Raw genomic sequence first — 25,959 nt, forward strand, 5'->3', positions numbered from 1 at the left:
GGGGGGGGGGTGTCCGTGCTCAGCAGCACGTCTGCTTGAGATTCTCTCCCTCCCTCTGCCCTTCCCCCCACTCACACTCTTTCTCTCTCTCGTTCGCTCTCTTTCCCTCTAAAATAAAAAAGCACTGGGTGTTATATGCAACCAATATATCATTGAACATTATATGAAAAACTAATGATGTGCTATATGTTGGCGAATTGAATTTAAATTAAATAAATTAAATAAATCTTTTTTTAAAAAACTGTCTTCTAACAGATACTAAATAGTTAATTCTGTTGACTCTGATCCAAGGTCTTCATGGGGTAGAAAGACCAGCAGAGTAATTCTTCACATTGGGAAGTTCTTATAATACAGAGGACCACATCTTCCTATACCACAAAGATTTAAAAACATCCTTCAAGGAGGCTTTCAGTACAAACACCAGTAATGCTACGCAAATAACTTAAAAAATAGAAGTGGAGTTTCTGAGACGTTAATCACAAGACAGATTGTCGGGAAAGAAGGATCCAGACCAGTGGTTTCCTATGGCAGCTCCACTAGAACCCAAGTCAGACTTAAAACAGGAAGTCTTTATAACACACACAGACCAAGACCAGATGTCCTCTGTGCCCGGGCTCGCGGGTGTCTGCACCATGACAAACAGAAGTCCACTGCTGCCGGGTAGGTAGAATTACAACAATAATGACAGATAACTAAAGCTATCTGGAAACTGTCTATCCAGTTAGAGAATATTCTGTGTTCTTGATCATCTGTTTTGTCCTCCCACTTTCTCTATAAAGGACAAAAGGAAGAGATTTTAGGAACGATATTGGCTCATTTATATTGTCTCAAAGGAGAAAATAAGTAAAACTTACTCCCGGAGCCAACCCCACAGAGATTTCTCATTTTACCACATATATTGGTCCAGTTTCTCCAGAGAAACAGAACCAGTATAAAGTGTGTGTGTGTCTGTGTCTGTTTGTGTGTGTCTGTGTGTCTATCTGTGTGTGTGATGGAGAGAGGGGTGAGGGAGAGAGAGAAAGAGAGAGATTCATTCACTTTAAGGAATTGGTTCATGAGATTGTCAGGCTGGGAAATTGATATTCCGCAGGGCAGGCCAGCAGGCTGACTTGATGTTACATCTCAAGTCTGAAGTCAGTCTGGAAGCAGAATTCCCTCCTCAGAGGAGGAGGTCAGTCTTTTTTCTCCCAAGGTCTTCAACTGATTAGATGAGGCCCACCCACATTATGGAGGTAATCTGCTTTACTCAGAGTCTACTGATTTGTTAATCTCGTCTAAAAAACACCTGCACAGCAATATCTAGATGAGTGTTTGACCAAATATCTGGGTGCTGTGGCCCAGCCAAATTGATACATGAAATTAACCCTCATACTACCTATACTATTTTTTTCACAAGAGTACATAATCAAATTATCTGAAAACTCTAATGAGCTAAGAAGAGCATCATCTCTTAGTCCATAGGCTTTGTGTGGGTCATGGAATAGTTGAAAGGGCAATAACAGTGCATAATAGCAAGGACAGCTTAATGCTGGTTAGTCTTTCTTCCCCTTGATGCTTAGGATAATACCTGTTATGGAGCAAGTTAAATGTTCCTTATATATTATCCTCATTGGTTGTAATTTGTTCCCTGATTTTTGTGAAAATAGCCACATTTCTCATCATCTGATGTCCAGAAGATGATTATTTTTAGTACTGGGCACATTTTAGGAAAATCCTATAAAGGGATTGAGATATGGAAAGATTTTCACAGGGTTCATTGCCTCCCATGAATGGAATGACAGACTCTAACAGGTGGACAGGTGATTGCTGTAGGGTAGATTCCTTCACACCTGCCGTGGTTTTCATACCATGAAGCCTGTCTGGTGACTCATCACTCAGGACCAGACTGGGAGATAAAGGGAAAGGCTGTGCCCTCAGTGCGCTGTAGGAGGGCAGGAGCTCACTTGGAAGGAACCATAGAGCTATGGGTGCTGCACCGGGAGAGGCCACCCAACCAGGAGATGGTGGCTCCACCTGCTGGTGCCTTAGTTCTCACCCCTCACCGATCACCAGCTCCCCCTCTTGTGATTCCTGGGCTCCCTGCCTGGCCAATACCACTGTCCTGGGACTCAGACTTAGGGCTGGCTGACTCCCAAACCCATGCTCTTCTTCTGTGCCCCAAAACATGTGGATCCTGGAAGAGAAATCCTCAAGGTAGATTTCTGCCATCGCCAGAGAACAAAGGACCTGGCTATGGGCAAAGCACGCCAATCTGAGGACTTTGTGCTGCAAGATTTACCGCCTCCATCAGGAGAGGCTGGAATTTCTAAGTTGTGTGCCTGATATCAGCTGTCTGTGTCTATTCTGTCCCCTTACCTGTAACACAGAGGCTCTATGAGGGTGGTGTCTGATAGTGACTGACTCCTCAGGGAGTCCTTGGAAAGGGAGGGAACAGGACTGGTCCTCAATTCTACATAAGGTACAAGAGCCTTGTGGATGCTGTTGGAAAGCTGTGAGCTGCAGGGTTAGAGCCACCCCCTCCTCCAGGAGGCAATGAGCATGCCACCAGGAGTTGAAACTGGAGCTCCACTCTCCTCTTTGTTCTCTCACTGTTTTTTCTTCCCTAGGACTCTTGACGCTGCTGCTGTTGATATTGGGAGCTGCAGCCCAGAGCAGTAGAGGTGAGATTGCCCAGACTTAGTGACATAAGCTCAGGAGTGCATGCTGGGTCTGTGTTCTGCACTGACAAGGGGTAAAGGAGGCTTATTCTCCAAGTGGCTCCAGGATGGTCTTCTGGAGATGAGAGAAACTGTTTTTTCCTCTCTAAATGTCCAGTCTTCTGTCTTTTCCTCTTCTGATGGCAGCCATCCCTTCCCTACCCTCTCCTACTCTACTCGTGGACTCTTAGCTGGCAGCTAGCTTCATCCATTCCTTGAAACTTCTGGCTGTGGTCTCCAACCCCACTGCTAGTTCCCCCACAACTGTGCTCACTGGTGCCCCATGAACTCTCCATGGGCCAATGCCATCATATGTCACTGTTCTCCAGGATTCAGTTCTTTGGGGAGATTTTTACCAGCTTATTGGAGAGTTGTGATGGTACAGGGACTTGGGGTGGTGGAGAGGCATGGAGACAGAGCAGGGAGATGGTGGGGCATCCCAAGCCCTCAGCCTCACTGAGAACAGCACCCAGCACTTCATTAAGGAAAAGAGAGAGGTAACAGGGCAGGGGAGTATGAGGGAAGTGGACAATCAGGTTTTCATGATCAGTAGGTAGGGTGTTGAGAGCTTACCCAGCAGAGCTGAGCTACGTGGGTTCAAAGTCCAGCTCACCGCTGATTACATCTGACATGTAGGAAATTTTTTCTCCTCTCTATGCTTAAGTTTGCTTGTCTGTAAATTGGGGACAATCATAGTACCTATTCCCCAAGGATGGAGTGAGATTTAAAATTCACGTGTGTGAAGAACAGGTAAAGACTAGTAGAGAGCAGACTGTCAAACACAAGCTATTATCATGGTCGCTGCTGTTATTACTGTGGTTATTCTCATAGCACAAGGAAAGGGGAGAGATTGAAAACAACAGGAGGGAAGAAACACCCAGGGCCTGAAAGCTCAGGTTTTCCTCCTGGCATGAGCTCACCAGGAACTCCGGCCTCCTCAGGATCATGGTTTCCCAATTTAAATTTCCTCCAACAGGGCACATGTTTCCCTTTTTCCCACATCTTCACCAACAGTTGTTATTTCTTGTCTTTTTTATAACAGCCATTCTGACAGCTGTAAGGTGATATCTCATTATGGTTTTGATTTTCATTTCCCTGGTGACTAGTGGTGTTGAGTACATTTTCATGTATCCCTTGGCCATTTGGATGTCTTCTTTGGAAAAATATATATTCAGACCCTCTACCCATCTTTAAATTGATTAATAATAATCTTTGGGGGGTTTTTGCTATTGAATTGCATGAATTCTTCATATATTTTGGATGTTAATCCTTTATGAGATAATATGATTTGCAAATATTTTCTCCCAAATTGTAGATTGCCTTTTCATTTTGTTGATGCTTTCCCTTGCTGTACAGAAGTTGTTAGTTTGATATGGTCCCTCTTGCCTATTTTTGTTTTTGTTGACTTTGCTTTTGGTGTCAAGTCCCACAAGTCATTGCCTACACCCACATCAATAAGCTCACTCCCTGTTTTCTTCTATGAACTTCATGATTTCAGGGTAGTATCATTCTTTAAATTATCAAATTTAGGCTCAAAGAGATCGAGTGACTTACCCAAGGTCTTACAACTAATAAAGTAGTAGAAACATGTTCAGGTATAAAACCAGGGGGGTTTTAAGTATTGGTGAGGATGTGGAGAAAAAGGAACCCTCGTACACTGTTAGTGGGAATGGAAATTGGTGTAGCCACTGTGGAAAACAGTATGGAGGTTCCTCAAAAAATTATAAATAGAAATATCATACGATCCAGTAATTTCCCTACTGAGTGTTTAGCCAAAGAAAACAAAAACACTAATTCAAAAAGATTTATGCACCCTTAACATTTATAGCAGCATTATTTACAATGGCCAAGATATGGAAGCAACTCAAGTGTTCCTCCATGGATGAAATGAGAAATAAGATGTATCATTTATCTGCAATGGAGTATCACTCACCCATAAAAAAGAGATCTTGCCATCTGCAACAGTATGAATGGACCTAAAAGGCACAATGTCAAGTGCAATAAGTCGGTCTGAGAAAGACAAATACCGTATGATTTCACATATATGTGGAATCCAAAATATAAAACTTTGTTTTATATATATATATATAGAGAGAGAGAGAGAGAGAGACTCTTAAATACAGAGAGCAAATTGGTGGTTGCCAGAGGGGAGGTGGGAGGGGGATGGGCAAAATAGATAAAGGGGATTAGGAGGTATGAACTTCCAGCTCTAAAATAAATAAGTCACAGAGATGAGAAGCACAGCATGGGGAATATAGTCAATAATACTATAATAACATTGTTTGGGGGCAAGTGATGACGTCAGTCACCATGGTGAGCACTGAGTAATGTTTAGAACTGTTAAATCATTATGTTGTACGTCTGAAACTAATATAACACTGTATGTTAATTATGCTTCAATGAAAATATATTTTAAAAATGAAAGAAAACATTTCTAAAGTCTTTTACATTTGAGTATAGTTCGCACACAATGTTACATTAGTTTCAGACGTACAACATAATGATTAGACAAATTTATACACTATGCCGTGTTCACCACAAGTGCAGCTACCATCTTTCATCATAAAGCAACACTTGGCTGTTACAATAGAATTGACTATATTCCTGATGCTGTGCCTTTTTTTTTTCTTGTTGAATTATAATTTTTTATTTGTATCATCTGCTTAATAAATAAAAATAATAAACTAATCAATACAGAAAAAAAACTTGTTTAGAGACAGCTTTAGTATAATCATTCAAATAAAAATAAAATAAATTTCAGAAAGAAAATTAAACATTTTTGTTGTTATTCAAAGTATGCATTATTTAAACAACTTGATATGATTACTGTAGATATTTCAGTGGAATATCCAAATCAGATAATAAAATAAACTGTATGGATTTTACACAAAAATTTAGTATTTATTTTCTTTTCTTTTTTTTATTTATTTATTTTTTTAATGATTTTTTTATTATATTATGTTAGTCACCATACAGTACATCCCCGGTTTCCAATGTAAGGCTCGATGATTCATTAGTTGCGTATAACACCCAGTGCTCCATGCAATACGTGCCCTCCTTACTACCCATCACCAGCCAATCCCATTCCCCCACCCCCTTCCCCTCGGAGGCCCTCAGTTTGTTTCTCAGAGTCCATAGTCTCTCATGTTTCATTCCCCCTTCTGATTACCCCCCTTTCTTTATCCCTTTCTTCCCCTACCGATCATCCTAGTTCTTATGTTCCATAGATGAGAGAAATCATATGATAGTTGTCTTTCTCTGCTTGACTTATTTCACTTAGCATTATCTCCTCCAGTGCCATCCATGTTGTAGCAAATGTTGAGAAGTCGTTCTTCCTGATAGCTGAGTAATATTCCATCGTATATATGGACCACAACTTTTAATCCAGTCATCTGTTGAAGGGCATTTCGGCTCCTTCCACGATTTAGCTATTGTGGACATTGCTGCTATGAACATTGGGGTGCATATGGCCCTTCTCTTCACTACGTCTGTATCGTTGGGGTAAACACCCAGTAGTGCAATGGCTGGATCATAGGGTAGCTCAATTTTTAACTTTTTAAGGGACCTCCACACGGTTTTCCAGAGTGGCTGTACCAACTTGCATTCCCACCAACAATGTAGGAGGGATCCCCTTTCTCCACATCCTCTCCAACAATTGTTGTTTTGTGCCTTGTCTATTTTTGCCATGCTAACTGGCGTAAGGTGGTATCTCAGTGTGGTTTTGATTTGAATTTCCTTGATGGCTAATGATTTTGAACATTTTTTCATGTGTCTGTTAGCCATTTGTATGTCTTCATTGGAAAAGTGTCTGTTCATATCTTCTGCCCATTTTTTGATTTGTTTATTTGTTTCTCGTGTATTGAGTTTGAGAAGTTCTTTGTAGATCTTGGATACCAGTCCTTTATCTGTAGTGTCATTTGCAAATATCTTCTCCCATTCCGTGGGCTGCCTCTTAGTTTTTCTGACTGTTTCCTTGGATGTGCAGAAACTTTTAATCTTGATGAAGTCCCATAAATTCATTTTATCTTTTGTTTCTCTTGCCTTTGGGGATGTGTCATGAAAAAGGTTGCTTTGGCCGATGTCGTAGAGGTTGCTGCCTATGTTCTCCTCTAGAATTTTGATGGATTCCTGTCTCACATCGAGGTCTTTCATCCATTTGGAGTTTATTTTTGTGTATGGTGTGAGAGAGTGGTCAAGTTTCATTCTTTTGCATGTAGCTGTCCAATTTTCCCAGCACCATTTATTGAAGAGACTGTCTTTTTCCCACCGGATGTTTTTTCCTGCTTTATCAAATATTAGTTGCCCAAAGAGCCGAGGGTCCATTTCTGGGCTCTCTATTCTGTTCCATTGGTCTATGTGTCTGTTTTTGTGCCAGTACCATGCTGTCTTTGTGATCACAGCTTTGTAGTACAGCTCGAAATCCGGCATTGTGATGCCCCCAGCTTTGTTTTTCCTTTTCAACAGTTCCTTGGAGATTCGGGGCCTTTTCTGTTTCCATACAAATTTAAGGACTGTTTGTTCCAGTTCTTTGAAAAATGTCCTTGGTATTTTGATCGGGATAGCATTGAAAGTGTAGATTGCTCTGGGTAGCATGGACATTTTAACTATGTTAATTCTTCCGATCCATGAGCATGGAATATCTTTCCATCTTTTTATGTCTTCCTCAATGTCTTTCAAGAGTGATTTATAGTTTCTAGAATATAGGTCCTTTACGTCTCTGGTTAAGTTAATTCCAAGGTAACGTATGGTTTTTGGTGCTATTGTAAATGGGATGGATTCCCTAATTTCTCTTTCTTCGGTCTCGTTATTCGTGTATAGAAATGCAACTGATTTCTGAGCATTGATTTTGTATCCCGCCACGTTACTGAATTGCTCTATAACTTCTAATAGTTTGGGAGTGGCTTCTTTTGGGTTTTCCATATAGAGTATCATGTCATCTGCAAAGAGAGACATTTTGACTTCTTCTTTGCCAATTTGAATACCTTTGATCCCTTTTTGTCGTCTGATTGCTGTTGCAAGGACTTCTAGTACTATGTTGAATAATAGTGGCGAGAGTGGGCATCCTTGTCGAGTTCCTGATCTTAAGGGAAAGGCTTCCAGCTTTTCCCCATTGAGAATAATATTTGCAGTAGGCTTTTCATAGATGGCTTTTATGAGATTGAGAAATGTACCTTCTATTCCTACACTCTGAAGGGTTTTAATCAGGAAAGGATGCTGTATTTTGTCAAATGCTTTTTCGGCATTGATTGAGAGGATCATATGGTTCCTGAGTCTTTTCTTGTTGATATGATGTATCACGCTGATTGATTTGCGAATATTGAACCACGCTTGCATCCCAGGTATGAATCCCACTTGATCGTGATGGATAATCCTTTTAATGTACTGTTGGATTCTATTAGCAAGTATCTTGTTGAGGATTTTTGCGTCCATATTCATTAGGGAAATCGGTCTGTAATTCTCCTTTTTGAGGGGGTCTTTGCCTGGTTTGGGGATCAAGGTAATATTGGCCTCATAGAATGAGTTTGGTAGCTTTCCTTCTGTTTCTATTTTTTGAAATAGCTTTAGGAGAATAGGTATTATTTCTTCTTTGAATGTTTGGTAGAATTCCCCAGGAAAACCATCCGGGCCTGGAGTTTTGTTATTGGAAGGTTGTTTATCACTGAATCAATTTCTTCATAATTAATTAGCCTGTTTAAGGAATCATTTTCTTCCGGTTTCAATATTGATAGTTTATAGGTTTCCAGGAAGGATTCCATCTCTTCCAGATTGCTTAGTTTATTGGCATATAGCTGTTGATAAAAATTTCTAATAATCCTTCCAATCTCAATGGTGCTCGTCGTGACCTCTCCTTTTTCATTCATAATTTTAATAATCTGGGTCCTTTCTCTTTTCTTTTGGATAAGTCTTGCCAGTGGTCTGTCAATTTTATTGATTCTCTCCAAGAACCAGCTTCTAGTCCTGTTGATCTGCTCTACTGTACTTCTGGTTTCTGCTTGATTGATTTCAGCTCTAATTTTGGTCAACTGCTTCCTCGTGCGTGGATTAGGCCTGTCCCTCTGTTGCTGTTCCAGCTTCTTGAGGTGAGAATATGAAAACTGCATTTTAGATTTTTCTATTCTTTTGAGTGAGGCTTGGATGGCTATGTATTTCCCCCTTAGGACTGCCTTTGCAGTATCCCATAGGTTTTGGACTGTTGTATTTTCATTCTCTTTGGTCTCCATAAATTGTTTAATTTGATTTTTGATTTCCTGGTTTATCGAGTCATTCCTGAGCAGGATGGTTCTTAGTCTCCAAGTGTTTGAGTTTCTTCCAAATTTTTCCTTGTGGTTGAGTTCCAATTTCAGAGCGTTGTGGTCTGAGAATATGCAGGGGATAATTTCAATCTTTTGGTATCGGTTGAGACCTGTTTTGTGTCCCAGAACATGGTCTATTCTTGAGAATGTTCCATGGGCATTAGAATAGAATGAGTATTCTTTGGTTCTGGGGTGTAGTGTTCTATATATATCTATGAGGTCCAACTCGTCGAGTATGGCATTCAAAGCCTTTGATTCTTTGCTTAGTTTTTGCCAGGGTGTTCTGTCTATTTCTGAGAGTGGAGTGTTGAGGTCCCCTACTATTAATGTATTTTTATTTATATGTCTCTTTATTCTGGTTAAGAGTTGGCTTGTGTATCTTGCTGCTCCCCTGTTGGGGGCATATATATTTATAATTGTCATATCCACTTGTTGAATACTTCCCTTAAGAATAATATAGTGCCCTTCTGCATCTCTAACTATAGTCTGTAGTTTAAAATCCAATTTATCTGATATGAGAATTGCTACCCCAGCTTTCTTTTGAGGTCCATTTGCGTGAAAGATGGTACTCCATCCCCTTACTCTCAGTCTGAATGCATCTTTGGGTTCGAAATGAGTCTCTTGTAGACAGCAAATGGATGGGTCATTTCTTTTTATCCAATCTGCAACCCTGTGGCGTTTTATGGGATGGTTCAAACCATTTACATTAAGACTGATTACTGAGAGATATGATTTTAATGTTGCCATGTTGCCAGTAAAGTCTTTGTTTGTATTGGCTGTGACTTTCTGTTCTGTATCACTCTTGGGGCCTTTTTACTTTTATAGAACCCCCCGTAATATCTCCTGTAGGGCTGGTTTCGTGGTTACAAAATTGGTTAGTGACTGGCGATTCTGAAATGTCTTTATTTCTCCATCAATTCTGAATGACAGCCTTGCTGGATAAAGGATCCTTGGCTGCATGTTTTTCTCTGAAAGAGCTTTAAATATGCTCCCCCAACCCTTTCTCTCATTCCAGGTCTGTGTAGACAGGTCTGACGTAATTCTGATGCTTTTGCCTTGGTACGTGAGAAATTTCTTTGCCCTGGCCGCTTTCAATACTGTATCCTTGCATCTAATATTTGCGAATTGCACTATGACGTGACGTGGCGTAGGTTTGTCGTGGTTGAGCTTGGGAGGGGTCCTCTCTGCCTCTTGGACACGAATGTTTGTTTCCCTTGCTAGATTAGGGAAGTTTTCAGCTACAATTTGTTCAAATATCTCTTCTAGACCTCTGTTTTTCTCCACCCCCTCGGGGATGCCGATGATTCTAACATTGGATCGTTTCATTGAGTCAGTAATCTCCCGTAACCTACATTCGTGGGCGTGGATTTTTTTAAGACCATCTTCTATTTTCATTTTTTCCTCTATTAACCCATCCTCCAATTCACTAACCCGTTCCTCTGCTTCTGCGACCCTGGCCATCAGAGCCTCTAGTTTTGCCTGCATTTGGCTCATAGAATTTTTAATTTCTGTCAGATTCGCTCTCATTTCTGTCCTTAAGGATTCTATATTCTCAGTAACCTTTTCGTTAATAGTTTTTTCAATTCTACTCATCATTTTGACCATCGTTACTCTGAATTCCATTTCTGATGATTTGGTTACATCCATATCCATTATTTCTGTGGCAGAGGCCACAGACTCACTGTCTTTTCTTTGCTGGGGGGGGGCTTCTCCTTCTTGTCATTCTGATGAAGAGAGGTTGCGGGGTTTCCAGAGCCCAAATTATTGACTGGGTCCCAGGCCGTGCCCCTTGTTTTATAGGGATCTTAGGGATGTGGGCTTCTTCTTTAAAGAATATTTATTTATTTATGTGGCAGCCAACCAGCGAGAGAGGGAACAGAAGCAGGGGAGTGGGAGAGGAAGAAGCAGGCTCCCAGCGGAGGAGCCCGATGAGGGACTCCTTTCCGGAACGCCGGGATCACGCCCTAAGCCGAAGACAGGCGCTCAATGACTGCGCCACCCAGGCGCCCGGGTTATGGGCTTCTTGATTTTTCAGCTTGCCTTCTGTGTTCTGGGGGAGGGGCCTGCCACGCCAATACTCAGGCAACCCTGTTTGGGTAGAGTCTCCGTGTCCCCTGCAAGGGGGGATGGGGATGGGCACTCTCTGAGCCGGTATTTCCAGGCTTTTGTTCTCTGGCGGCTTTCCCTGGCGGTTTGCTGTGCCTCTTCTGAGAGTCAGAGCAGCAACAGCCAAATTTCAGCCTCTGTCACAGAACAGAGGGATTGCGGTCCGTTCTCTACTACTGTTCTGGCCACTTGAACTCTGTTACTGTTGGTGCTGCTCAACCCTGCAGCGTCCCGGGATGTGCGCCCCACACCCGGCGTCCCAGCCCTCACTTCCAGGGCCGGCGCCTTTCTGTCCTTTGTGTTTCTAACGCCGCCAGCCGCCAGCCACCCCGCGCGCGCTCCGGAAGTTCCCGGTCTCAGTCTGAATCCAGTGAGCACACCGGGATTCCAGTGTTCCGCGAGATGCCTGGTGGTGCGCGCACCCGGCTCATGGTCTCAGTCTGCTGTTTTGCGGGTGCCAACCACGAGCCCGCCGCTCTCCTCCCTCCCCCTTCCGTTTATCTTCCGATATCTGTGCACGTTTTCATGGCTCCCCGCTTCGTACCTCAATACTCAGCGCTGGAGATGTTCATTTGTAGAGATCTAGATGCTTCTTCCTGCATCTCCGGCTGGTTCCGTGGTTGTTTAGGCTGGTCTGGTACCTATCCAGCTCGACTCATGGGACCGGCTGAAAACGGTGTCTCCTACTCCTCCGCCATCTTAACTCCCTGGATTCCTGAATTCTTGAATCCTTGTCTCTGTGACGTGCTACGAAACATCTAGTATTTATTTTCTGATGCACTCTTACGAGTAAGGTTTGGTGATGCCAAAATTATCTATTGATACTCCACTACTTATATTCTTCATTGCTTAAATTGCGCTTCATTCAGTTGGAAAATGCCTATCAGCACTGTGTTTTGTGACACACAGTAATTACAAAGTTAATTTTGCAAATCTCATAAGCTTAGCACTTTCAAGATTCATTTGAATTCTTTAAGTGATATGCCTAATAATATTCTGAGCATTTTAAACAACTTTGTTAAATTTGAGTAAATTATTATTTTAGCTAAAAATTACATTGGGGTTCTTTCAAATTCATTTTTACTTTTGTCATCATGAATTTTAAAGGAGGATTTAAGCTTAAGAGATCAGTAAAAAGAGGGGCGCCTGGGTGGCACAGCGGTTGGGCGTCTGCCTTCGGCTCAGGGCGTGATCCTAGCATTATGGGATCGAGCCCCACATCAGGCTCCTCCGCTATGAGCCTGCTTCTTCCTCTCCCACTCCCCCTGCCTGTGTTCCCTCTCTCGCTGGCTGTCTCTATCTCTGTCGAATAAATAAATAAAATCTTTAAAAAAAAAAAAGAGATCAGTAAAAAGAAAAAATGATAAAATTGTAATAGTCTAATCTCAAAAATGTACTCTTGCATAAAATATTTTAAAGTTAGTCATCTTTCTTTTAAAGACATTAGAATAATTTCAGGAGAGCAAGTCTTTTAGTCGATTTCCTTTTTTTATTTCATTAATATCAGTAGTAACTTTTTTAAATCTAATTTATCTCATGGTACTTATATGCCCTAAAATTACGTATTTGTTGTTTTCTAGTATCATGACCCCAATGAGCAACTGAATTGCTTACCTGAAAGTTCTTTTAATAAATTTACTTCCTAAAAAAATGATATCATAATATGCTGTGCCTTTTCTTCCCATGATTGATTCATTCCATAATTGATAGCCTGTATTTCCCATTCCCCTTCACCCACCCCCCAGCCCTACTCTCCTCTGGCAACCACCAGTTAGCTTTATGTATTTATAGGTCTGATTCTTTTGTTTTATTCATTTGGGGGGGTTAAGATACCATTTATGAGTGATATCATATGGTACTTGTCTTTCTCAATCTTATTTCACTTAAAGTCATACCCTCTAGGTCCATTCATATTGTCTCAAATGGCACAATCTCATCCTTTTTATGGCTCTGTAATATTCCATTTGTATATACCACATCTCCCTTATCCACTCATCTGTTGATGGACACTCAGGTTGCTTCCATATCTTGGCTATTGTAAATAATGTTGCGATAAACAACAATAAAAAAACACTTTATAAGCTAAAGAGCCCTATGCACGAATAAGATAATATTGTTTAGTACTATTTAAATCATTTATTTTGCTCCTGAAATAATTTTTTAAGTATATAAAAGCAAACTTTCAGGGCACCTGGGTGGCTCAGTCAGTTAAGCAACTGAGTATTGATTTCATCTCAGGTTGTGATCTCAGGGTCCTAGGATAGAGCCCCACGTCAAGCTCCCTGCTCAGCAGGGTCTCGGCTTGTCCCCTCTCCCTCTGCCCCTCCCCCGCTCTCTCTCTGTCTCTCAAATAACCTTAAAAAACTTTCAAAATCCAAGAATTTAATTACACTACATATCTGCTTAAGAAATGATACAAAACTAGAAGTGTATGCTTTTTAAAATCCTGTTACATATATCTTTTCAAAACATTCAAATAAAGGTAACGTAATTTTAACCTAAAAAGAAATAAGTCAAGCAAAGAAACACAATTATCATATGGTTTCACGCATATGTGGAACATAAGAAATAGTGCAGAGGACAATAGGGGAAGGAAGGGAAAACTGAATGGGAGGAAATCATTGAGGGAGACAAACCACATGAGAATCTTGACTCCAGGAAGCAAACTGAGGGTTGCAGAAAGGGAAGTGCATGGGGGGCATGGGGTAACTGGGTGATAGGAATTAAGAAGGGCATGTGATATGATTTTTAAAAATTAAAATAAAAATAAATAAATAAATAAATAAATAAATAAATACTAATAATGGATTGGTAAGATAACCTTAACTTTAAAACAACACAGTTGTTAAACTATGCTGAAGAAGAAAGAAAGAAAAGAAAGAGAAAGAAAAAGAAAGAAAAAATTTTCAATCTCAGAAAGAAAATCAACTATTTTTCTCAAATGAGAAAAACAAAAATTGGGGCGCCTGGGTGGCTCAGCCAGTTGAGCGTCTGCCTTCAGCTCAGGTCATGATCCCAGGGTCCTGGGATTGAGCCCCACATCAGGCTCCCAGGGAGCCCTCTTCTCCTTCTCCCTCTGCCTGCTGCTCCCCCTGCTATTGCTCTCTCCCTCTCTTTCTCTGTCAGATAAACAAAATAAAAATCTTAAAAAAAAAAAAAAAGAAAGATGAAAATAGTTTTTCCTCTAAGAAAAATAAATACAACTTGAACAAAGGAATCTGGAACTAAAATTTGCTTTAAAACACATTTTACAATGCCACTGAGGAGCTTTTATTCAAGAAAATAAGATCATAAAAGGAAATTTTAATACTTAAAAATGGTTAAGATGGAAAATTTTGTTGTGTGCATTTCACTACAATAAGAAAATAGGGGAAAGGAGGAAAATGTACAGTTTTTATACCAAGAAATATTTTCATGTACGCACAATAGTCCTAGATGCATATATATTGGTAAGTAAAGGAAAAATTCCTAGTATGTTTGAAAAGATAAGAAAAAATACCCTAAAATTTACCAGTAGTCTGTGTAGTGGACTTAGGGGTGATTTTTTTGTTTTTATTTTTTTACATTTTCTTTGTCCTTCTAAATATCCATGTGTCATTTAATATTTGGGGGCAAGTAAATTGACCATAGAATAAAGGGTGGTATTGATTCCCGCCCAGCCCTCTATGCCTGAGAGGTAACCCTAACGGATCCCCCGTGCATTTGCGCTGTGTCTCATGGAGACTCGTGGCTGGGTGAGCATGGCGGGGAGCCCTGCTGATGGTGTGCCTGGATCCCAGCTCCTTCCTAGGAGCACACCTGTCAGGTTGAGGATTTCTCATCATCATGTCTTCCCCACCCACACACCTCATACCCACCTGTCCCCCACTGCACTCCACCCACCCAACAACCTTGAAGGCAGGTGTCCAGCCACTGCCACCATCTGAGAAGAGAAGAGGGCGGTCCCATTGTTCAGATGGGGGTGAACAGGAATGTGTCAGGTGTGTGTCTTCCCACATCCTGTCCTGTTCTGGTGCTGACACCCACAGCCTGAGCCTGGGGCCTTAGATAGGATGTCCACGAGCTCAGGTAGGAAACTGCTCTGGGGGACCCAGTTGCCTGCCCTGACTCAGCATGAGTCCTGAGTCCTTTCAGGCTCTAAAAGTCTTTTTGCCCTGATTGGAATGTACAGGAGAAAATATTCTGTCCCTGCATTTTGATGCATTCTTGACTTGCTGGTTTTTTGGGTTGTTTTTTTTTTTTAATTTTATTTATTTGACAGAGAGAGACACCCAGTGAAAGAGGGAACACAAGCAGGGGGAGTGGGAGAGGAAGCAGGCTCCTAGCAAAGAAGCCTGATGTGGGGCTCGATCCCAAAACGCTGGGATCACACCCTGAGCCGAAGGCAGACGCTTAACAACTGCACCACCCAGGCGCCCCTTGACTTGCTGGTTCTTATTGGACTGTTATTTTTAGCCAGTGATGTGTAGCCCCTGCCCTGTGGGTCCCTGAGCTACTCACAGGGACCTGGCTCACAGGCTTCTTTCAGGTTTAGAGAACAAGGAGAGATAGGAGGCCAGGAAGCCACCCTGCGATGACTCAGCTGTGAGCAGCCTCCTGTTGCTTCTTCATTTCCCATCTATTATGGGCTCTAATTAAAGGGAATTCCCCCCAGGGGCATCCTGGGGCAACTGGTAAAGGCCTGACATTGGGATTTGAGGGCGTGCGTGATGAGGATTCTGAGGTGTACTTGGACCACCGTGAGTAAAGTGGGTGGAAACCATCAACGGGCAGGGACATGACCATCTGCTTCTATCCACAGGGGTGAATGATGAGTGTCACCCTGGACAGCCCCCAGGCCATGACTCCCTCCACTGCCTCAGCGTCCAGGGTGGCCTTCCACGCCCTGACGAGAGGCCACCCCAGGTCTCCAATGGTGCAAACAGCACCACAGGGGAGGGTCCAGAGCCTGACTCACTGCCTCTGTTTTTTTCACAAGGTCTGCAGAAAGGGGTGCAGACCTCCTTCCAGCCCCCATCATGGCACAGCAGAGTGTCTGAATCTAGGTGCCCTGGGGCCCAGCCAGAGAGCAGGGATGAGCAGAGCATGAGCAGGCTTTTGGAGAAGCTGGCTCCAGCTCAGACCGGCTCCAGGTGTGCCGCCTGGGAGCCACATCCGTCCAGCCTTCACTGTGGGGGTCAGACTGCAGACCAGGGTGTCAGCCCTGGTGAACTTACTCCTCGGGGAAGTGACCCTTTATCCTGTTGTATTCCAGACATCAACATGTGTGAAAAACAGTTGAGAAGATCCTGTCCAGCATATGCTGACTGCCAGGGCATGGACAGCAGCTACTGCATGTGTGGCCTGAGACAGGAGCTCATTTCTCAGACAGCATTCAGGAATGAGACTGAGAACATGTGTCAAGGTAAGCACGACTTTGCACCTGCTTTCTCCCCATCACTCAGCTCACTTTCTCCAGGCATCAGAGAGCTGCTCTGGGCACCTTTCCAAACCCCGAGGCTCAGATCCCTCCGCAGAGTGCCACTCACACAATTTTGGAGCGTCTCCCTTGCCATGTGGCACTTTATTTTCAGAAAACAGAGGGCTGGCATTCAGGATACTTCACAAGCTCACAGTGCAATATGTGTCTTCTTCTGCGTCTTCTTCTGCTTCATCAGTGGCAGCCAGGATGAGACCTTCTCCCCTCTCTCTGGAATCCACACAGGCTTGGCCACACCAGGATGGACCCAGGAACCCTGTCCAGAAATGTGGGAAGGGGGGAGATTCGAGGAAGGGCTCACCTTCCCTGGCCAGCCCTGCCCCTGGCCAATAACCCCACCTGGAGAAGACACCTCCTGGCATTGTAAACTAGCTTTATTGCCTTCCAGCTCTAATTCCCCATGCAAGCCTCAGCCCTGAACTTCCCCAATAATTTTAGTTTACAAGTCTGTGGGCAACTCGGATGACTGGGACTTGGAAGAGGTGGGGGGGGTGGGAAGAGTGACTGGACCACCCTACACACACTCTAAGATTTAGGTGAATGGAAGAGGCTGCCATCTGGACCGGATGGAAAGAGAGGGGACCATTGCCAGAGGCCTGACCCTCTTCCAGGGAGGTCAACCCATGCCCCAAAACACTCAGGGACAGAAGATGGAGGCTGAGCCCCACTTGGCAGGTCCCACAGGTCTGCACCCCTTATGGGAGGCCAAGGGCCAAGAAGACAGAAATATCTGCCACCTCTCGCCCATTAGCACCTGCTCCTCTCTCCAGCCACCCAGCCCTCACCCACTGCTGGCCTTGCTCAGATGGGGATTCTCACCACTTTTTTTTAGTCCAGAGAATGCCTTCACAGGAATCCAAAAAGGCGACTTCACTGCCCCAAGGCTGCGTGACTGGACATCAGTGACACTGTACTCCCCAGCCTGGAGCCCACTGTCCAGGTGACCCTGCCTGTCCAGCATCACCTTCATTCCCTTGACACTTTCCCTCAAGCCCCTTAAAGGGCCTGGCTCAGGTGTAGGTCTTGTCCATCTCCGTGGAACTGGAGTCTGAGAGATAGTGTGGATGGGAGTGTGCTGTCCTGCCAGGCCAATGGAGATTCCAAAGGTTATGCAGTGAGAAGCCACGTGGGGAAAGTCAGGACAAAGGCCATCGCTGGGAACCATGACAGGTCCTGGTTGGGAATGCAGCATTTCCCCTGCACGTGGTTCCCAGGAAGGCCCACCCTGGACTTGTTCAAGTCCTCACTTGAGACTCAGGTGGCTGTGATGTCCCCACTCCATCTGGGAGCCTCCCAGGGAAGCTGAGGGCACCAGGCCTGGCAGACTGAGAGAGCTTGGGCCACTTCCACCCACAGCTGGACAACAGACCATCCGGCCACACTCTTTCCCCATGGGATGCTCCATGTGAAATTGAAGACTCCCGTTCACCACGGAGGAGAGAGTGGGCCTTCTCCAAGCAGATTTCTGCTATTGCCAGGGAATAAAGAACCTGCGTGTGGGCAAGACCTCTGGACTGGAAGAGTTTCTCCTTCAAGATGAACTCCCTTCCTTTGGGAGACGTTGGAGTCTCTACGTTGTGTGCCTGACATCAGCTATCAGTGTGGGCTCTGTCCCCTCACCTGTAGCCTCTGGGGTTCCATGAAAGCTGTGGATATCCTTGACTGACTTCTCAGGGAGTCCAGGGAGATGGAGGGGACAGGCTGAGTCTTGGTTCTGTACCCAGTATAAGGGCCTCCCGGATCCTGCTGGAAAGCCATGGGCTGCAGGCAGAACCACCCCCCAAGAAGGCAATGACCATGTAGACATGGGTTGAAACTGGAACTCGACTCTCCTCTCTTTTTCATCTGTTTTTCTGCCCCAGGGATCTTGGTGCTGCTGCTGCTGACACTGGGGCCTGTACAGGAACTGAAACGTGAGTCTGCAGCCAGCCACTGGTGACATAAGCTGGGGAGCGCAGGCTGGGGTCCGGGTTTTCTCACCAACAAGGGGTAGGGAAGAGAGCTTATTCCACAAGTAAGGCTCGCAGATGGTCTTCTGGGTATAAAAGAAGCTGTTTCTTCCTCCCTGAACATCCAGAGTTTTCTGAGCTCTTCCAATGGCAACCATCCCTTCCCTACCCTCCCCTGCTCTATTCCTGACCCTCAGCTGGCAGCTGGCTCCCTCCATTTCTTGAACCTTCTGACTGTGGTCTTCGTCCCCACAGCCTCTGCCCACACAGACTGTGCTCAGTGGTGCCCTCCGAAATCCACGTGTGTCAATGCCAACGCCTGTCGCTGCTCCCCGGGATTCAATTCCTCGTCTGGGGAGATTTTTACCAGCCTGTTGGAGAGTTGTGATGGTACAGGGGCTTGGGGTGGTGGAGAGGCATGGAGATAGAGTGGGGAGTTGGTGGGGCGTCCCAAGCCCTCAGCCTCACTGAGAGCAGCACCCAGCATTTCATTAAGGAAAAGAGAGAGGTGACAGGGCAGGGGGAGTACGAGGGACGTGGACAATCAGGTTTTCATGATCAGTAGGTAGGGTGTTGAAAGCTTACACAGCAGAGCTGAGCTATGTAGGTTCAAAGTCCAGCTCACCACTGATTACATCTGACATGTAGGAAATTATTTCTCCTCTCTATGCCTCAGTTTGCTTGTCTGTAATTTGGGGACAATCACTGTACTTATCCCCCATGGATGGAGAAAGATTTAAAATTCACATGTATGAAGAACAGGTAGACTAGTAGAGAGCAGACTGTCAAACACAAGCTATTATCATGGGCACTGCTGTTATTACTGTGGTTATTCTCATAGAGCAAGGAAAGGGGAGAGAGTGGAAGCAACAGGAGGGAAGAAACACCCAGGGCCTGGAAGCTCAGGTTTTCCTCCTAGCGTAAGCTCACTGGGAACTCCTGCCCCCTCAGGGTCATGGTTTCCCACCTCGCTCCTCCCAGCAGCCCCATGAGGCAAACACAGTTACATGGTTTTTATTTCCCGCCTACACCCATTTTGCCTCCTCCACCAATTCCTCCCCTCCTCTGGCACCCACTCGTTTGCTCTATGAGTCGTTTTGTTTGTTTGTTTGTTGTTTGTTTGTTTGTTTTTAGATTCCACATATAAGTGAAATCATATGTCATTTGTCCTTCTGTCTCCCACACAGCTCACTTAGCCCAACGCCCTCAAGATCCCTCTGTGTTGTTGCAAATGTTTCATCCTCCACTCACGCATTGATAGAAACACGTTGTTTCCCTACCTTGCCTATTGTAAACGCTGCAATGAACACAAGGATGCAGATATCTTTCCAAGTTAGTGTTTTTGTTTCTTCAAATAAATACCCAGAAGTGGAATTGTTGGATCATACAGTAGTTCTGTTTTTAATTTTTTGAGGAACCTCCAGATTTGTTCCTACAGTGGCTGCACTAATTTGCATTCCCTCCAACAGGGAGGGAGCAAGGTTCCCTTTTTTCCACGTCCTCACCAATACTTGCTATTCCTTCTCTTTTTTAGAATAGCCATTTCAACAGGTGCGAGATGATATCACATTATGGTTTGGATCCACAGTTCCCTGATGATGAGTGGTGTTGGGTACCTTTCCATGTACCTGTTGGCCGTTTGGATGTCTTCTTTGGAAAAAGTCTGTTCAGATCCCCTGCCCATTTTTAAATTGGGCTGTTTAGGCTTTTTCTATTGTGTTGAATGAGTTCTTTATGTTTTTTGGATGTTAATCATTTCTCAGATATATGATTTGCAAAGATTTTTTCCTATAGATTGCCTTTTCATTTTGTTGATGGTTCCCTTTGCTTTACAAAAGTTTTTTAGTTTGGTGTATTCCCACTTCTTTATCTTTGCTTTTTGGAGTCAGATCCAAAAAAATCTGTGCTGAGACCAATTTCAAAGCACTTATCCCCTGTGCTTTCTTCTATGAATTTTATGGATTCATTTTTTTAAATGATCACAATTGGGATCAAAGAGATTGATTTCTCCAAAGTCACAATTAATAAAATTGTAGAACCCAGATCAAGGTCTAAAGCAAAAGAGTTTTTATTCTTCAACAATGCAAGATCATAAAAGAAATTTATATGACTTAAGTATGGTTAGCATGGTAAATTTTATGTTATGGGCATTTTACCACAATAAAAAACTTAGTGGGGAGAAGGGGAAATAAACAATTTCACACTAAGAAATATTCTTCATCTGCTCAAAATCATCTTAGATGTATATGTATTGATAATGAAAGAAAATGTTCCTAGTATGTTTGAAAAGCTGAGGGAAAAAAATATCCAAAATCTTCCAGTAGTCTGTATATAGTGGACTTACAGTTGATTTTCTTTGTTCTCATTTTTCACATGTTCTTTGTTTTCTAAGATCCATGTGTCATTTAGTACTTGGGGAAAAGATGTTGTCAGATTTTAAAAAAAAAAGATGTGACTATTAGCCCACGTTGGTGCATTTTCAGGTGTGTTCATGGAGACTCGTGGCTGGGCGAGCATGGCAAAGAGACTCTACTGCTGATGTAATTGGATCCCAGCTCCTTTCTGGGAGCACGTCTGTCTGGTTTAAGAGTTTCCTGTCCTCATGCCTTCCACACCTTTCCTCTCATTCTCAACCGACCCCCACTCAATACCACCCCATCCCACAACCTTGAAGACAGGTCTCTCTCCGTTGTCACCATCTAGAAGAGTGGGCAGTCCCATTGCCCAGATAGGGGTGAACCGGAATGTGTCAGGTGTGTGTCTTCCCACATCCTGTCATGTCCTGGTGCTGACACCCACAGCCTGAGCCTGGGGTCTTAGAAGGAATGTCCACAGGTGCAGAGAAGAAACTCTAAATGTATCGTAATGTATAGGACCAAATATTCTGTGCCTGTATTTTGATTCATTCTTGTGTCCACGGTTCTTATGAAACTGTTGCTATTTTTAGCCAACAGCATCCAGCCCCAGCTCTATGAGTCCCTGAGCTACTCAAAGAGGACTTGGCTAATGGACATCTTCCCTGTCATGTTTAAAGAACAGAAAGAGATAAGATGCCAAAAAACATCCCCAATGATTCAGTTGTGAGAAACTTTGTGCAGTCATGTCACATCCCCAGTGTCTCCGACATGAGGGGACTTCCTTCAGGAGTGGAGATAGTATGACTCCCACAGAGACATCTTGGGGCATCTTAAAAATGCCTGACGTTGGGAGCCTGGGGGAATGGGTGATGAAGACTGTGGAGTGTAGTTGGGCCTCTGTGAGCAATGGAAGGTGTCAATGGGCAGGGGCCTGACCACCTGGCTTTATCCTCAGGTGTGAAAGAGTGTTACCCTGGACAGATTCCAGCCATGACACCCTTCACTGACTCAGCATCCAGAGTGGCCTTCAGTGCCACTGTCACCCTGACTGGAGCCCACCCCCAGGTCTCCAATAGCGCAAATAGGGACTCAGTGCCTCTGTCTACTGCACAAGGCCTGCAGTAGGGGGTGCAGACCTCCTTCCAGCCCCCATCATGGCACAGCAGAATGTCTGAGTCTAGGTGCCCTGGGGCCCAGCCAGAGATCAGGGATGAGCAGAGCATGAGCAGACTTTCAGAGCAGCTGGCTCCAACTCAGACCAGCCCCAGGAATGCCACCTGCAAGCTGAGTTCTCTCCGGTCCCTATGGCTGAGTCAGGTTGGAGGCCAGGGCCTCTGTCCTATGGGAACTCACAGCTTTGGGAGGTGACCCTTTGCCTTGTTGTGTTCCAGACATCAATGAGTGTGGGCCGTCCTCGACAGTGTCCTGTGGAAAATTTGCAGAGTGCCAGAACACAGAGGGCAGCTACTACTGCACATGCATTCCAGGATATGAGCTTGCTTCTGGGGCAAGAACATTTAGGAATGAGCGTGAGAACACGTGTCAAGGTAAGAACCACCTGCACCTTCCATCCCCCCATCCGTGAGGTTTGAAGTCATTTACTCCATTTTGTCCAGGCGTCAGAGAGCCATCCTTGGCACCTACCTAGACACCCATACCTCTTTGAACCCCAAGGTCAGAACACTGCAGAGAGTAACTTCTGGAAGTTCAAAAAATTCCCCTCACTACCTGGCATTTTATTTTTGTGAAATTAAAAAAAAAAAGGATGTCAGTCAAGGTAGTTCAGGAGCTTACAGCACACTATTTCCAGGGCAAAATCCCTCCTCTTCACCATCATCAGTGACTGCTAGGATAAGACCTTTCCCCACAAGAGCCCACTTGGGCTTGGCCATGCCAGGAAAACTCTCAGACCTCTTGGGCCATGTTGGACACAGGGACCCCATCCAGAAATATTGCAATGGGAAGATGGGAGGGCCAGCCCCCTTTCCTCAGCCTGCACTCTCCCTGGCCAACAATTTCAGCATCCAGACCCCCCTTCTCAGCTGCTTGGCCTCTGTCTATTTCCCTGCACAAGACTTACCCTGACTCTCCCCAATAATTTCAGTTCACACTCCTGAGAGCAAAACAGATGACCAGGCCCCAGAAGGATGTTGTGTGAAGTCTAAGGAGAAAAACATGGACCCACCCCCCTACACACATGGAGAATTGGGTGATGAAAAGGGGCTCCTGTCTAGACCAGAGAACAATGGAAGATATCATCGGGGACGAGCAGGCAAGCAGTTGCCCTGAGGGAATTAAAACAAAAACCATCACTGGGAGCCAGACTGGGTCTTGTTTGGGAAATGAGGCATATTCCCTGCACATGGTTCCCTAGAAGACCCACTATGGCCTTTATCCAAATGCTTAGGCTGGGACAGATGGTCATGATGTCTCCACCCTGGCTGAAAGCTGCCCAGGGAGCTGAGCGCTCTGGAGCTGAAGATAGGGAGGATTCAGGCCAGTTCCATCCATATCTGGGCAGCCGAGCATCTGGGCCACCACGTTCACCCATAACACACTCTGTGTGAATAAGAAAGAGCACCCACTCACAGGGAGGAGACAGTGGGGCTTTCCTGATGCTTCTATGCCCAAACTAGGCTCTCTGAATAACCAAGTGACCATCTGGGAAGGTGCCTGGCCTGATCTGACCCTAGACCCCTTCTGCCAACACACATACAGATGCTTTCACAGCTAATGAACTGCTGTTGTCCCCTGCAGGCATCTTTTTCCCCACCTGGACCCAACCCCGTGGAATCAAGAGCCGGGTGAGTGGCCCCAGCAGGGACTAGGAGACAGGAAATCCTTCCTCAAAGCATGGACCCCCCACCCTTCCTGGCCGCCATCCCCAAACTTCCGCACCCACATTGAGGCTCTCTGACTTCCTCATCTTTACTCTCCCCAGAGACTCTCCCACTTCTTTGAAAGAGTCCAAGATCTGAGCAGAAAGTTCATACCAGACTCAGTCCAGGACACCATCCAGGTAAGGTCAGAATCCACAGGAGACAAGTTGGAGACATCCCAGGAAGACCCAGGAAAGCCTTGGTGTGGAAAGAGGCATCCCCCACACAGTGGTGGCCTCCCTGAGGCCCTGCATCTCCCAGGGTAGCTGGGAAGAACAGACATCCAGGTATTTGTACTCACTGGTAGACTCCCGCCTGCACGTACTAACAAACTTCCATCTTACTGTTCCTGGAAATTGGGTTTATGTCATCCTTGGCATTCATGAACAGGATTGACCATGAGTGACTGGATTCCAGGGGCAATCCCAGGAAATCCCAAACAGTGCTACCTTTATCCTCCAAATAGACAGTCTCTAGGATCTTGACTCTGAGGCTAAGTGGACAGCCTCTTCATGCAGTCTGTCTGGCCCATGACGCACTATTCTGTGTCTGCTCTCCCCCAGGACCTCATACAGGGGGTAGATGAGCTGTTGGAGACCCCTGAGGACCTGGAGGACTTGCCCCACTCAGAGCAGCACCGTGTGGCCACTAACCTGCTCGTTGGCCTGGAAGATGTCCTGAGAAATATTAGCCAGGCTCTGCCCAATGGGACACTGACCTTCAATGCACCTGCAGGCACAGGTCAGTACTGGGGTCTGCCCCAGACTCTGCTCTGCCTGTTCCCGGCCTCATTTGGCCCCCAGCCTCCCTGGAGTGTGTGACCATGCTTGTATCTCAGTGTTACACTCATAAACCAATTAAAATAAGTGGTTAGAAAGAAATGAATAAATTATGCTAAGTAAAATAAGTCAGAGAAGGACAAATTCTGGGTGATCTCACTTATACATGGAATCTTAAAAAATAAATAAATAAAACACGCACACAAACACATAGATACAGATCAGTGGTTGCCATAGGTGGGGGTGAGAGGGGTGCTGGTGAGGTGTGTCAGGGTGGGGCAGTGGGCTAAATGGTTGAAGGGGGTCAAACGATATAAAATAAATAATTCATGGGATGTAAGGTACTGTGTAATACTATGCTACATATTTCAAAGTTGCTACAAGAGTAAATCTTGAAAGTTCTTATCTCAGGAAAAAAATTTTGTAACTGTGTGTGGTGCCAGATGTTAGCTAGACTTCCTGTGGTGATCATTTTGCAATATATACAAATAATAAATCATGATGTTGTACACCTGAAACTAATGTCAATTATACCTCAATTTAAAAAGAAATCAATAAAACTACAAATAATATACATGTTCATATAAAATAAATTATGAACAGATGAATTAATGATAATGAAGAATTTACGATAAAATTAGAAATGGCTTCCCAAGAAAACAATTTATTTAATTTAGAATAATACGAATTTAATATTATCTGATATTTAAGTGTTTTATTTGTTTTATTTGAAGTAAAATTCACATACCGTAAAATTCACCATTTTGAACAAAGTGTACAATTCAGTGGCATTTATTTTTTTAATATTTATTTATTTATTTTAGAAAAAGAGGAAGTAAGAGCAGAGGGGAGGGGCAGAGGGAGAGGGAGAGAGAAACCTCAAGCAAACTCCCCGTTGAACACAAACCCAACGTGGGGCTCGATCCCATGACCCTGAGATCATGACCTGAGCCAAAACCAAGAGTCCAACACTCAACCGACTGAGACACGCAGGCACCCCAATTCAGTGGCATTTAGTACATTCACCGAGTTGTAATCATTGCCTCTATTTCTAAAATATTTTCATCACCCCTGACGTAAATACTATACCCCCCTCAGGAGTCACTCCTCATTCCTCCCCTCCCCCAGCACCTGGACGCTACTGGTCTGTTTTCTGTCTCTATGAATGTGCCTATTCTGGACATGTCATATAGAGAGAATCATACACTATGTTGCTTTATACTGTGGCTTCTTTCACCTAGAATGATGTTTTCAAGGCTCACCCATGTTGTAGCCTCTACCAGTGTTTCATTATTTTTTATGGCTGAATAATATTCCATTGCATATGGATACAAAACATTTTGTTCAGCCCTTCCTCCACTGATGGACATTTAGTTTGTTGCCACCTTTCGACCATTGAGAATAGTACTACTATGAATATT

At 44.3% G+C, this 25,959-nt stretch overlaps 1 protein-coding gene across 1 annotated transcript in view; it reads left to right on the forward strand.

Moving 5' to 3' along the window:
• The first annotated feature begins 568 nt into the window (after positions 1–568).
• The window catches only part of LOC103682107 (adhesion G protein-coupled receptor E2-like), a 37,862-nt gene continuing 12,471 nt past the window's right edge, over positions 569–25,959 (forward strand). The window contains exons 1-10 of the mRNA XM_008711693.2: positions 569–660; positions 2,607–2,660; positions 16,350–16,499; positions 18,437–18,487; positions 18,779–18,913; positions 22,272–22,427; positions 22,985–23,152; positions 23,638–23,684; positions 23,822–23,899; positions 24,323–24,500. Of these exons, the coding sequence (XP_008709915.2) occupies positions 597–660; positions 2,607–2,660; positions 16,350–16,499; positions 18,437–18,487; positions 18,779–18,913; positions 22,272–22,427; positions 22,985–23,152; positions 23,638–23,684; positions 23,822–23,899; positions 24,323–24,500 (1,081 nt within the window). The 5' untranslated portion in view covers positions 569–596. The remainder of the gene's footprint in view (positions 661–2,606; positions 2,661–16,349; positions 16,500–18,436; positions 18,488–18,778; positions 18,914–22,271; positions 22,428–22,984; positions 23,153–23,637; positions 23,685–23,821; positions 23,900–24,322; positions 24,501–25,959) is intronic.

This window comes from Ursus maritimus, unplaced genomic scaffold (genome assembly GCF_017311325.1).
Source record: "Ursus maritimus isolate PB19 unplaced genomic scaffold, ASM1731132v1 scaffold_14, whole genome shotgun sequence".
Lineage (NCBI taxonomy): Eukaryota > Metazoa > Chordata > Mammalia > Carnivora > Ursidae > Ursus > Ursus maritimus.